The following is a 15696-nucleotide window of genomic DNA, read 5'->3' as shown; positions in this document are numbered from 1 at the left end:
GGTATATTTGCTATTTGCGAAAGAATTACAGACCCAGAGGATCAAATCATCTGATTTTGACAGTATTTAAATATCTGAAAATATCATTCAATAGCTCATGAAAATACTAACTTTTCTCAAGAAAAGCCCATGAGAAGAAAGTGCTTTTAAATGTCTTTTGGTGACAATTCAGGTTTGGTGGAATAGCATACACACAATGTGAGTTGATACTGTTGGATGGCTGTGCATATGTACGAAACAGGCACAGCAAAATGTAGTGTCATCTTTTCCATAGCTTGGCCATTATCATATTGTTGACTGGACTCTTAACTATCCCATAAAATTTAAAATTACTACACCTCAGAACTGTATTAAAATTGGTCTTTCCTATGTTTACAGTATTTTCATTTTCAAACACTGAATTAAACTGTGAAATCAAATAGCTACACAATGCTACATAAGCCAACTCAAATCTAAATTCAACTTAAGACAAATTAAGAAGCCATTTCAAAGTAATGGGCAATAAGCAAACAAAAAAAAAATCACATTTCCAGTTTTGATCGCATTTCATTGTTTAGTCCAGAAATGCACAATTGAATTAACCATAAACAAGGATTTGTATGTAGAATATTTTACACAACGGGCAAATGGCAGAGTCCAGGGACAACACAGGGGTAAATATGGTTTTAGTCATCCCACCAAACAAATATACCCAATAACCTTACAATACAACAGATGTACCCAATTGCCCGATGTCAAGCCTTGTTTGATAGTCATGTACAAACTATTGTACGTAACAATTCTATGTACTCTTCCTTCAATGAAATTTGGGTGTATAACATCCTCTTAGCTACTTAGGTAACAGTTTTGTTGTACAATAAATGATCTTGTAGCCTACGACATCAGGATTATTAACTGCAGAAAAGTCTATTGCTAAGTTACAAGATTGAAGCAATTAAGGCCACTTGATTTAAAACTGGAGCTATTTTATTCATTTTTATGATTAAAATGCAGCAGTATTTTCAGTTGTGATTAAAGAAAACACAACAGATCAGTTGCAAATTAAAAATAATTCTGGAAAATCTCGAAGACACCACAGTAAAACATTTCCACAAAACTCCCAAACTAATCAAAGTGATATTCTAGAGAAATGGTTAATCCTTATTAGTGCTAACCTAGATAAAATACTGTTTTCAATATGGACAAAATATTTCCAGACTCAAGATGTGTGCCTTTAAAAAGGCGATGAACTGCTCTTCTCCCAAACTTACGTTCCAGAGATTGCTGAGCTCGCATTCCTCACATGGAGTCCGCAAAAGGGTTAACTCCTCCTGGTATTAGCAGGAGAGAAAGCCGCCTCACAAAAGCTACAAATGCTTTCAACTCCAGAGCATGAAAATATTGATAAGGGATAGAGTTATTATTAGCTGTACCATCCAATATTTACTTTCTCCTGACAGAAGTAACTAAGAAGTTTGCAGTAGAAAGCACTGGCTTGAAGCTTAAACCTTGATGAACAACCATGGAATATTTAAACTTTTTCATTACACATTCTGGTTAAACAATTATTGTGAAAATGTTCTCTTTTTTAAAATGACACACATTCGCGATATACATTTTAAAAAATGAACCAGAACAACAATTCCATAGAAAATCCAATTTGATTAGTTACTACAAAAACAAAACTCAGAACTGAAGAGCAAATGCCTGCTACACTCGGGGAATGAGAAAGAATACCAAATTTTATGGGAGGACTACTCCAAGTTTTGATTCTATAATGGGAATCAAACTTTTACTTGCATTTTAATTAATGATGGTGGCTTTGTCCACTTGCAATTTCTAAAAATATTCCAGGAGTAAATTAGAACACGGTCTGTTGTATATATGTACCTCACATATTCACGGAAAAGATATTTAGATGCTTAAAGTGAAAATAGGATTAAGCAGGAAATATTTTCTCTTCCCTCTGTAAATAAGAAAGTAGTAGAAAGGACAAGCAAAATCAGCAGTGATGACAAGTCTGCAGATCATTTTGTCCTGAATAGCTGCACTAAGGGAGAAGAGCCTTGGGGTTCTCATGAGCTAAAATAAGTACACTGCATTGTTGTACATATGATGGAGAATGGACATGATTTGGTAAGATTACTTAAATGGATAATATCAGGTTTTAAGAGTACATTTTCATTAATGAAGTCTGAACACAGGTGGCGATTCAACCTGTAAATTCCGGCTTTTGCCAGAACCACCTGACACCTTAGACATCAACTATCAAGTGCAATTTGGTTATTTGCAGACTTTGACCCGGAGCAGAAATTATAACTTTTTTTCAAAAGCTAACATGCAAATGTTTATTGCAGTGTGTTTGTATGCACAGTACCAGGTCAATTTGGCTCCTCCTCTACCCAGGTGAAAAACATCATGAGAGGTAAAACCAATTCTCATAACTTAGAGGTTTTAAAATAGCAAATCTATGTTAAAACAATAAAACATGTGACAAATCTTGAACTGCTCCAGAATACTCATATTGTGATGAGTAAACTAAAATCACACCATGTGTCCAGTAATTACTGGTCCCAGTTTAAATCTAGTGGTCTCAAATTGCTGCTTGTAAATTAGTAATAGTGTTCCTTTTACTAATTTTCCCCTAAAAGGTAAACCTACATATCAAATTGGTCTGGCCAGTTGCTACTGCTTTGCAGACTACTCATTTTTCACTGTTGTGTACACCGTATCTTTGAATATTGTAGCTATTAAAATTGACCGTTTCCTTGTCCACATTTATTAACACAGCTGGAAAAATTAGTCATGACTCACGGCTCGATGAACGTGGGGTGTTTCTGTAACTCCCTTGCAGACTGAAGTAGGCAGGCAAAGATACACTGAACCTTTATAAATAAAACAAGGGGCCAAATTGTTCAGTTTGTATAGGTAAAAAAAAGAGTAACGCCCAGCAAATTCAACAATGTATCTAACTGCAGTATTACATTCCAAGGAAGGGAGAAAAAAAAACTTTTGTAGTTATATGCAACCCAAAGGCTTTAAATATAAAAGTCCTTTCCTTCTGATCCAAGTAATCAGACATATGCCAGTTTAGAATGTCTCATGAAAACAATTGAATTTCCCCAAACTTAAACTATTCCCCCACATGCCTCTCCCAAACCCTGTTATTTGAACTATTTAATTATTTCTAAACAAATACTGCCCCACCTTCACCTAAAAAAGCCCAATGGGAATGCACTGGATCTCAAAAAAAATTAACTGAAATACATTAAAAGCCATCAGAAACACGAATTATTGACCAGCAGCTTTATTACAATATTTTAGATCAAATTATAAAGAATGGGCACTATTGAATAAGTAGGTCATATTTGATAAGTTTTGTAATAAACTAACTATTGTCTGACTGCCAAATAAGTGAGTTACTAGTTCAGCCAAATGCACATTGCATAAATATCTAATTACAATAGTGTAGCACTTTGGCCCAGATTTTCTGGAGTGAAGGCTTCTGCTCACATTCATTGACTTCCTTCAACTCATTTTCCCATGGCTGGATCTGAAAAGTCTATCTCGCTGATTAAGATGACCCCGCCAAACATTGCAATGGCATGATGGGAAGCCAGAAAAGTCTCACACTATTCCTTTGGAAGTTTTTCTGTCAGCTTGCAAACCCCACCTCAGCTTTGCCATTCTGCCAAAGCCGAAGTTTTATCTAAAAACTGTAATTCACCTTGGGTCTTTCCCTTCTTCAATGCAGTCCTATAATCACCATTCAAATGAACTGGCTCACAAATACCGATCAGGGTTCCAAGAGCAACTTCTCCAATGCTGAAGAACCTCATCAAGCTCCTGTTCAGTGGGGAATTCAACAGCAAGTTCAGCCAGTAAATCTGGTACTTCTACATTCATGCAACAATCCAAAAACTTACCAGTACTAATGTTGAGAAACACCAGCAATGCACTGCAGAACTGAATCAGTGCTGCATTATTGGTTAGTATTGATTAATAGAATTCTACAAAGCCTAGAACAGTACAACCCAGGAACAGGGCACTGAACCTATCTAGAAAGTGGCTCCAATTTAATGATAAATTGAAATATATGCATGCAGACTGGAGACTAGATCAATAAGATGCATAAAAGTTCCATTAACCAGATTAAAATGTTCAAATAGGTGATAGTGATCACAAAACATTGTTTAGGAGTTAATTTTAAACAACTGGGAATTAAGCAAAAATTAGGAAGCTAAAACACATTTTTGTGGGCATCATGAGATTAAACAAATTTTACCAAAACCCAAAACCTCTAGTCTAACAAGATTCAGAATTGTTTGTTTGTAATCTGAATAAAATCCTACCATGTATATTTTGAATGTCCAAAAAAATCATGACAAAGAACACAATGAAATAACCACACCACAGCACAAGAGTCTAATTCCTCCACTAACAATCAAGGGCACCAGATGAGAACAGCCCCCACCCAACAAAGTGGACTCACAGATTAGGAAAACTACAGAAAATGTTGCACAATTACCTAGCAATCAAGCAAAACACAAACAGAAACAAGTGCTAATTTTACAAATGATTTAAAACAGGTTATTTTGCTCCTGTTAACATTCCTCTGTAAGGCATCTGACTACAAGATTCTACAAAGGATTGTGACAACTGCAGAGATCATCGGGGTCTCTATTTCATTCATCTGAGATACAGTACTTACCAAGAGCACTGTGTATGCAGGGGCCTTAGCATTGTCAGTGATCCCTCCCATACATCCAACAATCCCTTTGACCCCCCACCATCAGGCAGGAGGTACCATAATATGAGGACAAGAACTGTTAGGATGCAGAATAGCTTCTTTCCCCAGGTTGTGGAACAACTGAACTGCATGCCACCACCCAGCTCTCACCACATATGCGGCGTCAGCAGCATTATGCTGTTTACTTTTTAACTTGCAATGCAAATGCACTTTATTAATTGTTAAATTATTTGTGGTAACATTATTTTATGTGAGAGTTATACATACTGTGCTGTGCACCTTGGTCAAGAGGAATGTTATTTCATTTGGCAGTATACATGCATACTGTTGAAATGGCAATAGAACTTGAACTTGAACTCTGCTTGACAGCCACGAGAAAATACACAATTTAATTTTCCCCCTCCTTGCAAACTGGGCAAAACTGTTTGAAGGTTAGTTGTAAAATGGATCTGAGTACATGGAAATTTATCATCGTTGACCACAAGTGAAACAGTAACTAAATTACGCTAATCAATCCAACAAGCATGTTTCACTCCTCTGTAGGATAGAAGGCTGCAGCATTCATTTAATGAGCATTTAGCCTCCTAGAATTGTGCTTGGATAAATGGTATAAAGGTCTGTCACCTGGACATTCCATAATGTTAAATCTGTAATGAGGTATCTCACATGTGTTCATAACTACTCCTAAGTATTAAATTTTACCTATGATTTCATAGCCCCGTTACTACAACACCCTGGCAAGAGTACAATTAATTCCTCCATGGACAATCCCAGGCCTGGCTGCGAAAGGAAGAGGGTTGGGCATGGGGCTAGGAGCCCCATCCCATAAAAAGCCAGTACTATAGAAATGCCAGCAAAAGCTCCAAAGACCTCAAAAACTCCGGTGAGCTGCTGTCAGCAGCCTACGCCCCAGCAGGAGTGATGGGCTTAAGAAGAGTATAGTTACAGTAAGACAAAAATTAATAGCAACTACATGAAAACGTCAATACTGAAACAATACCACTAAACCAAGGTTTTTTTTGACTGAAAACAAACTGTCACTTCTCAAATAAAAGCAAAGCATACAACCTGATTTATTTCCAATAATTACAGAGACTTATTTTAAGAACAACAGTTTATCAGGAATAATGCTTTTAAACATTTAAGTCTTTGTTACTGAAAAAAAACATAGTTGAGTGGTCATCCTATTTTGAAAAGTCTTTGTGAAATTTGTAAACAACAAAAGATGTAAACTAAATACTTCAATCAAGTTCTTCCAGCATTTGCATCAACAGCTAACCACAGACCAGATAAGATTTACAGCTAAACATGCCTTAAAGCATACAACAGGAATTCTGCAGATGCTGGAAATTCAAGCAACACACATAAAAGTTGCTGGTGAACGCAGCAGGCCAGGCAGCATCTCTAGGAAGAGGTGCAGTCGACGTTTCAGGCCGAGATCCTTCGTCGTCTCGGCCTGAAACGTCGATTGCACCTCTTCCTAGAGATGCTGCCTGGCCTGCTGCGTTCACCAGCAACTTTTATGTGTGATGCCTTAAAGCATCATGCCATAGCTGGTTTTCAAGTACTTTCGAAAGAATTTGTTGTAACTAAACTCTTAATTTATTTTTAACTTGGGGCAGTAATTCTACACAACAAACTGCAGTCCTTTATTAATGTGGCCCTTGATCAATCGTGCAAAATTTTCCACCCCTCCCCCAACTGCATGATTATTTCCTTAAAAATTTTCAAATCAAAATGCTATTTTCAACTTCATAAAAGCTATACAGATATTTTTGATTACATGATTATTAAATCACTCTTACAACATATTCTACAGTGCTTGATAGGCTAGATATTTTTCCTGGTTAAAACTCGAGGGTCGAGGGTCTGTCACAGAATAAGGAGTACCCTATTAAGGACTAAGAGGAGAATTTTTCTTCAGTCAGAGTGAGGTGAATCTATGGAGCTGACTGTCCTACATGTCTGTGGTGGCTTAAATCATTAAGTTCATTCAAACAGATGGCTAGATTTCTGGATAATACGGGAATAAAGAATAATGGGATACTGGAAGAAAATGGAGTTGAGGGAGATGATCAGCCATGATTTTTGATGAACTATAGAGCAGGGTGGAAGTGCCAGATGTTCTATTCCTGAGACATTCTTCTGTTCTTAAAAGTCTAGCCTCAGCAATGCATAAAATAGGGCAAAAAGGTAATTTGTCTTTATTTCAAAAGCACCTTCCCACTTAGAGAACAAATGCCAACAAACACTTGATTCAAATTGTAATACAAATTTAATTGATATGGATGTTGAAGTCAATCACTTAATCTACATCTGTGGTCAAATGACTGAATGCATTTAAAAACAAAAAAATCACTTCAGGTGTTAATGTCACCAGTGTCAATGAAATGGGGATTGAAATTTTTGGTTTAATCTTTTCAAAATAATTGAGCCACATAAACATGAGCCAAAGTGAGTTTACAGAACACCACTGAGACATCCCAAAATGTGTTACATTGATTTCAGAAGTGTAGTTAATGTTGTGGGCAATAGTCCACAACATTCAACCAGTAAGAAAGTTTAGAGTGCTTTTACTCGGAAGGAAAAGACCACAAAACTGGAATTTTCCGATTTTACTTTAATCTATTCATTTTGAGCCTGCACCAAAAATAATTTCACTTGCAGTATAACACAATTAAAACACTACATCCCAAGAACTTACTGAACTCCATAGAAACAAACAGCTCTAAAATTCTAACCTCTAAAGAATTAAGAACTAGTTGCCATGGAAAAGAAATAACTACTCACAAAGACTACTGTAATTTGTCAAAGGAACTCCTAGAATCCAAAAACTGGTGTAAAGTGGAATACACTTGTGGATGATGCAAGCTATTACATAACAACAGCAAAATAAAATGCAGTGGACTTTTTATACAAGAAAATGATTTAATTTGCTGCAGTACAGGGACAAGTTTATGTCATTATGATTATTACGTTTCAAGGTTACAATACTGGAGTGGACTGAGAAGCCAATGTAAGACACTTCATGAATGAAAGGTTCAGGAAAAGATGATTTAAAGATAAAAGAGGAAAAAAAAACACTACTGTATATACTAAGTTGAATTTGTTGAAGAAGGACATTGAAAAAAGTGGATATATCACAGAGGCAGTGCATTGGCTTGCTGTGTGTGGTAAGGAAAATAAAGGTAAAATAAGGTCAATAAAGAACAAGTACATTATTCCTATTACTCAGCAAGATTTTAAAAAAATGGCATTGGCCCAGGATTCAAAGATAGAAGTTCTCTTGGTGAAGCAGATTTGACAAAATTCTAAGTGACTGACATGTTTACTTATCGATTTTCAAAATTAACTTGCTGATTTTTGCGTTAATAAGATCACATTGCAAAATTCAGTAAAAGATTAGGTGAACCTTAATTTTTAAAACTGACAACACCAAGAAACAAAACATTCAACTGTCTTGGCATCCCAAGAAAGAATGAAACTAAAATGAATCAAGATCTAAATTTCAATACAGGTGACCCCCAAAATACAGTGGGAGGTGGATGTTGCATTTCTAGAGTATGGTCCAATTGTGATTTTCCATTCTGCAAAGCCACATCCTTTGTGTATGCAATTAAAAAATTAAATTTGAAAAACTTATTTTTAAGCAAAAATTCCATTACCCAAACAGCTCTGATGTGAAGGCCACCTGTATAGTGAATATGTATGAAAATGAGAGACGTATACACAAATGCAATCAAGCTAAAACATTCTTTGAATACATTGATGGTTAAGAGACCCCACACATTTAGTAAATCCAGACAGCAGAATCATGTCTTCTCAAATTATGTCCAAAACAATTTTATCATTGTAAATATAACAAACCCAGATATAAATAGGTTTTAGTTTGTAGTTCTAGGCTTTCAAAGCTTAAAGCTTCATTGTTTCTAAATGAGCAACCTACTGAATAATAAACCTGTACACATTTCAGAAACGAGGAGCATGCACTCTCAGCAGTTACAATATCGTCACTTTAACAAGATGAACAGACTAGACAACGCAGACATTTTGTTTAAAAACATGTGTTTAAGCTAAACGGGTTTTAAGCTTGTGGCTTCAATTCTCTGCAGTTAATACTGGCACATGCCATTCAAATAATTTTTTAAAAAATCAATGCATTACTGGCTAGATATCACATGAAACACACAAAATGTTGGAGGAACTCAGCAGTCTAGGCAGCAGCTATGGAAAAGTGTACAGCTGACGTTTTGGGATGAGACCCTTCATCAGGACTGAGTCGACTGTACTCTTTTCCATAGATACCTCCTGGCCTGTGGAGTTCCTCCAGCAATTTGTGCGTGTTGCCTGGCTTTCCAGCATCTTCAGATTTTCTCTTGTTTGAGATATCACATGAACATTGGCAGCTTTAGATGCTCTTATTTTCTACATTGTTTCCTCTTCTACAAATGCAAAATAACAATTGCCAGAGATCCAAGAGAGGCTAAGGTTTAATTGAAGCAGGGCAAAGAATAGGGCGTCAGGGGAGGAAATGGAAGTGCATCTACTCGATTCAACAAATCTATGGACATATTTGAAGAAGCATTTAATTTAGGATTAAGTCGGGCCCATTCAAATAGGATGACAATGCCACAATTTATACTTACCCTATAACATTATCTTCTTAGAAAAACAAGCTATTGTAAAAAAAATTCCAGCAAACTGATGAGCAACTCTGTACAGTCTGCCTTCTCAAGGTCTCATGCAAACATGTTTATCAACGACAAGTTCGAATCCACAAGTTATTTCCGATGCCAGAAGTGCTCATCCTCCCAACCCCCAACAAAATAGTCCAAATTGAATCAAGGTATATCAATTTTTAGCTGGTCAGCAGGCAGTACATACAAAGCATTGCTGACTTCTCACCTGTGCATTATAACAGAAATCATGTGCATCTGACCTTCCACTCATTTGCTGGATTCATTACAGAATCTTAAAGCTGGAACACAAATGTCCTACATTTCATTTGGCTCCTCAACTTTTCAAATAAATTTAAAATGCCTCCAACTGGAGATATTTTAAAAATCTACAAAGGTTTTTAACACCATTGGGTTGTCCAAAGGCACCATCTGGACAGTCAGGGGCCAGATATGTCCTCTGAAGGTTAAGTGATGCTCATCCTAAATACTACACTCCAAAAATGGCTGGAGAAACAAATGCAGGGAGTAAGCACAAGATAAGCTAATCTGAATTTTATTTGACCTATTGTGTTAATGGATCTCTATAATTCTGTACCAACCACAGGGATCATAGATATTATCTCCCCTACACAGAATGATTGTTCTCAAAGAAGATACTTAGAGGTTAGTAAAAATATGATACAACTGGCATCACCTTTAGCCTTTCTATCCTATTTACTTCAAGTAAACTAACTTTGGGAAAAGATCTTTGGGAAAAAAAATCTAACCATTTACTCATCAAAAATATAGAAGATGCTAGAAACCTGAAACAGAAACAGCTCAGGCAGCAACCATGCAGAGAAAAAGAATTACAATTTGAGATCATCACACATCAGCCATGATCATATTAAACTGTGGATGGGTTCAAAGAGCCAAATGGTATGCTGCTGCTCATATTTTCTTGTGTTTTACTGTGAACACAAGAATGAAGAGAGGCAGCATTTTGGCTGATTCATACATCTTTCCTTTCTCCTTTCAATGTCCCTTAAGCACAGTAACTGACTTCCAATAACTCCTTGTATTTTCTTGATAAATTGCCTAAAGCAACTATAAATATTAAGTAAACTAATCCTAAAAGATGTGCTGGCATTGGAGAGGGTCCAGAGGACGTTCACGAGAATGATTCTAGGAATGAAAGGGTTCACACACGAGGAGTGTTTGATGGCTCTGGACTGTCCTAGCTGGAATTTGGAAGAATGACAGGGCATCTTATTGAAACCTATCGAATACTGAAAGTGGCTGTAGAGAGGATGTTTCTTGCGGTGGGTGAGTCCACGGACTCCTTGGTGAATGGCAAGGGTCCATGGCCTAAAAAAGGTTGGGAACCCCTGGAATAGAGTAATGTCCATTTAGAACAAATTGAGGAGGAATTTCTTTAGCCAAAGGGTAGTGAGTCTGTGGAATTCACTGCCCCAATCAGGTGTGGAGGCAAGTCATTGGGTATATCCAAAGCAGAAGCTGATAGGTTTGTGATTTGCCAGGGCTTCAAAGGTTACAGGGAGAAGGTAGAAATTGGGGTTGAGCGGATAATAAACCAGGCGTGATGGAATAGTGTAGCAGACTTGATGAGCTGAATGGTCTAATTCTGCTCCCATGCCTTAGGTCTTAAATATTAAGAAAAATATTTTGCTCATATGTATACTTGTTCACTCTGAGCAGAACCTCATTATCGTGAAGGTTCTGTAATTCTCACTGTTAAAATATATTTGACATATCTTTGGGTTAAAATGCAAAATTTTGTGCCGTACAAATATAACTGCACCTTCCTACTTGAATCAAGTTCTAATGTAGAGGAAATTAAAAATTAAAACAGATACAAAACTGCCTTTACAAATACAGCACTTGCAATGGAACAGCACCCTAATCTCCCTCTTGATTGCTACAGTTTAATTCAAGTTGAGAAGCAACCAAACTAAATACTCCAGTGAAATTTCACGTGTGAATACATGACCAATATTGTATAAAAGACTGCAGATCTGACCCTCTAATATACTGCATCATCTTATACTAAGAGTCAATCCAATATTAAGACACTCACATGCAATTACCTGTTAACTCAGAACAATTTAACGTGCCATTATTTAGATTTAACTCCAAGAAAGGCCAGGCCAAAGTTACTTTAAATCTTTTGTCCTAAATGACTTGAATGTTATCCTGCTGGTCAGTAAACGTATTTTGTGAAATGTTTTTCATTCATTAAAGATAACTTGAACATTTTAATCAAATAAACCTAAAGTTTCAAATTACAGAAAAAAAATAAGACTTTGGATTCTAGTGGCAAGCTCTACAAAGTTGCGTGGTCATGCTTTGTCGATCAATTTTCAGCATTGCTGGTTGAAAAGATTTAGAGTAAAAATACTTTTAAAAAAAATTAGTACTGATAACTTCATTCAGACGAACTTGGATTACAAGATTTGGATGATTTTTTTGGATTATATCCATTATTAGCTGATTATGGAAATCCCCTTCAATTATGAAGTTACTTAAATAGGAGCACCTATTATTTAAAGGACAAATCAACCTTGCTGCCTATATCCTGATACTCAAATTAACCTCATTGCCCAATTCATGGTATTTACAACACAAATACTCAATTTTCATAAATACCTCCCACCATCTCTCACAAACATTTCCTATACAATTCCAAAAAAAATAGAATACCTGGTCTCATACCTCATTTTCCAATAGTTGAGCACCCTAAATACATTTCCCAGATAAAACCATAATTAACTTGTGCATCATTCAATTTCATATTATACAACTGCTGCTTACAAATCAGTCTCCTCTACAATGGTGAAAAACCAAGCACTGATTATTGGATGGCTGTATTTGAACATACCAGTTCATTCTGCAAGTTTTGGTTCAGTGGCAACTTAATTCTTACCACTGTAACCTTGACGATCTATCTTTTCTAATAAAATGCAATACAGGTTCAAGAAACAGCATTACACCTTTCAACAAAACACAACATATAACGCAGCTAGTTTAAAAATCCACCAAATCACTTTGCACTGTATATAGACCCATCTTTTGTTTCTTTGTGAACTCCTTCATCCATCATCAAGAACCATCAAGACCTTGCTCTCTTCTGGCTGCTGCCACTGGAAATGAGGTTTAAGAGCCTTAGGTCCCACACCACCAGGTTCAGGAACAGCCATTACCCTTCAAACATCAGGCTCCTGAACCAGAATGGATAATTTCACTCAACACTGAACTGATTTCACAAACTATGAAGTCACTTTCAAGTACTCTACAGCTCATGTTCTCAGTATTAATTTCTTCTTCTTATTATTTTTGTTTTGTATCTTTCGCATATTAGTTGGTTGTCAGACTTTGCACTTAGAAATACAATAGAATCATTGAAAAACTTTGTTCTACTGTAAATGCAAGAAAATGAATCTCAGGGTCGTATATGGTGACATACATTATTTTGATTTTAATAATTTTAGTTCGAACTTTATCTTATACATTTTCCCTATTGTCAAAATCTCTTCAGCCTCTCATCTCATCACAGCCTACCTTGTTCCTCTATTCCCTTCCTATTATTTACTAACATTTCCAGCTCCAAAACTCACCCACATAAAAGATTGTTTCCCAGTTCACTAAAACAATCTGGCATATTTTTCCAGCATTTTATGATTTGATTCTTGTAATCTAAGTCAATCGATGAAGTTTTGAAAAAAAAACTTTATTTTTATGCAATGCTATGCACCTTCAGAGCATCTTCATGTCCCCTCATAAACTTGCCTAGTAAAGAACCAACTTTTCTGGTAGTGTACTGATACTTAGGTGAATACATTTTAACCTAGTATTTCCCATGTAACATAATCTTCAGTAGTGACAAACTGATGGATTTATGGTGACTTGAAAAGAGGGACTCTCACCACTTCAGCTGTGTGTGTGTTAAATTAGTTCCCTCATACCGTTGGTAACGCTTCTCCAAGCCATTTCCCCCAGATGTCTTCAGCACTCACTGTTTAAACAAAGATTTAAAAAGACAAAAGAAATACAGAAAAAAAATCAAAGGGATATCAAAGTTGATCCTAATCCTTACTAGCAGGATGATTTGATTAAAAAATGTACTGATGATGAGATACACACTTATGTTTGATCAAACAACAAGTATGGCATACAATGCTGCAGAAAGCATAGAATCACACAGGACAGCCTCCATGTGTATGGTATAAGACTGTAGTATTGAACTTGATAGAATAAATCACCTAGGAATGATTACACAGATACAATTGAGAGAAATATACTTTCTAAACAAATGAATCTTAAGCATTATGTGAGCCTTCAAGGTCAATTCCATCCATGAAATAGTTCCAAAAGTTCTTAAACCTTCCCCCCCAATGTGCTTAACAAATAATGTATCTACTTGTGCATCTATAAACTCTATAACCACCAAAAGCAACTATGAGTACTGATCAATAGACAGCACACCCTACATCACAGATACTGAATGAAGTCTGTATGAAAATGATAGGATTGATAGGAGTGGTTAGTTAGAAACTGGAATAACTGGGAAATATGGTGGTACCAAATGAATCATAAAATCCATAGTGAACTACTGACAGGCAAAGGCCTCCCCACCATTGAGTACACTAACGAAGAGCACTGCCACGAGAAAGCAGCATCCATCACAGACTCCCAAAATCCAAGCCATGTTCTCTTCTTGCTACTACCATCAGGCAGGAAGTACAGGTGCCTAAGGTCCCACACACCAAATTCAGAAAGGTATTACCCTTCAACCATCATTGTGGATAACTTCACTCTCCTTGACTCTGAACTGATTCAACAACCTTACAGACTCACTTTCAGAGACTGTACAACTCATGTTCTCGGTACTATTTATTTGCACAATTTGTCTTGCACATTGGTTGTCAGTCTTTACTTAATGCTTTTCTTAAATTCTGTTGTATGTCTTTATTTGCCTGTAAATGGCTGTAAGAAAATGAATCTCAAGGTAGCATATGGTGACATATACTACACATAAGTACTTTGATAATAAACTTTGACATTTCAGTTGAGAAATGCTCAGTCGCAGATTTCCACTGTTCTGATTTTTTTCCTTCTGTTAATAATTTGAATTAGTCAGCTCAACTGAACAGTATTGGTGAATTACTGCGATGTAAATCCCTCCTCTTTTTCAATGCTACAATTCTGAAACGCTAAATGACTCAAACCCCAAAATAATTGAGAATGGAGAAAGTCCCACCCATTTAAAACCAATTGGCTCGCTTCAACCTCCACAGAAGCCAATCGAAATACAGCTAGTCGTCTCAAATCCCGCCATCCTGCAAAAGACAAACGACGTTTCTTCATTTATTGGATAATCTGGTGGTCAATCCGCAAACGGTCTCCCTTGACTGGCCAAGGCCACCATCGATCCATGAGAACTCAAATCCCATTGGCTAATGGTACCCATCAATCATTTGAAGTGAGGCGGGGAGAGAACGAGAGTCAGGATTTCAGCTTCTGCCACCATATTGGCCGGGTTCTCATAGCGGACATGTTATACCTATTCATACGGAAACATCGACATTAAATTTCAACAAAATAAGGACAGGTCTCACCACTCACGCGCTTACCGTCCCTAGATGTGCCCATGAGCTGGTCAAGCATGGCTCTCATTTGGGCCTGTGCCGACATCTTTCTTTTTTTAGAAGATCCGAGACACAGACAAACTCAGAGACACTTGTTTGGTTCCACGGTTGGGCGCACAGCTGCTCGGTGTTAACGCGAGAGACGCCTCCGGTTCGCATCGAGTTATTTTCCACCGCCTTGTTTTGCTCGATCTAGGCTGCCTCGTCGCGAGCCCTCTCGCCGGAACTGACGTCACAGCCAACGGCGGCGGCTCGTGACGCAGCGCGGACCAAGTTCAAAAATTGCTAGAGGCGGGAGGAGAGGGAGAGACTGTGGCTGCATTGCTCGCAATTACGAGACTGGCGATGTTGCTTGAACCCCTTTCGTCAAAGAACCGAGCAAAGCATATTTTTCCAGAACGACCCTGCGTCTGAACGTGGCATATTCCTTTTTTTGGGGGGGAGTAGGGGCTGGAACGACATTTAAAGAGGAAATTAATCTCGGCAGAGAGGAAATTCCTCAAGAAACGTCCTTAAGTGACCTGCATGATCCAAGTTCCCGCGTTCTCCACACAATTTCCCGACCTCCTGAATATTATTAGCATTTACTGAAAGACAAAATTATGCACAGCTCGAAATCTGAAACCAGCTGATGCTTGGGACC

General features: G+C 37.2%; 1 protein-coding gene across 9 annotated transcripts in view; it reads right to left on the bottom strand.

The window, feature by feature from the left end:
- Positions 1 to 15284, bottom strand: part of LOC134353999 (putative RNA-binding protein Luc7-like 2) — a 61938-nt gene extending 46654 nt beyond the window's left edge. For 2 of the 9 annotated variants that reach the window (XM_063062636.1, XM_063062635.1), the window contains exons 1-3: positions 15039 to 15284; positions 13332 to 13420; positions 2794 to 2864 (exon numbers count right to left, since the gene is read on the bottom strand). Coding sequence is in view for 2 of the 9 variants with exons in the window: in XM_063062633.1 (XP_062918703.1) it covers positions 15039 to 15099 (61 nt within the window). In the remaining 7 variants the exon portion in view is untranslated. Of the gene's footprint in view, positions 1 to 2793; positions 2865 to 13331; positions 13421 to 15038 lie in introns of those variants that run through there. The other 7 variants (XM_063062637.1, XM_063062638.1, XM_063062642.1 and 4 more) reach the window with 4 other exon arrangements.
- Positions 15285 to 15696: the final 412 nt, after the last annotated feature.

The sequence above is a fragment of the Mobula hypostoma genome, chromosome 11, assembly GCF_963921235.1.
Source record: "Mobula hypostoma chromosome 11, sMobHyp1.1, whole genome shotgun sequence".
Taxonomy (NCBI): Eukaryota; Metazoa; Chordata; class Chondrichthyes; order Myliobatiformes; family Myliobatidae; genus Mobula; species Mobula hypostoma.
This window is presented reverse-complemented; position numbering and strand designations above follow the sequence as displayed.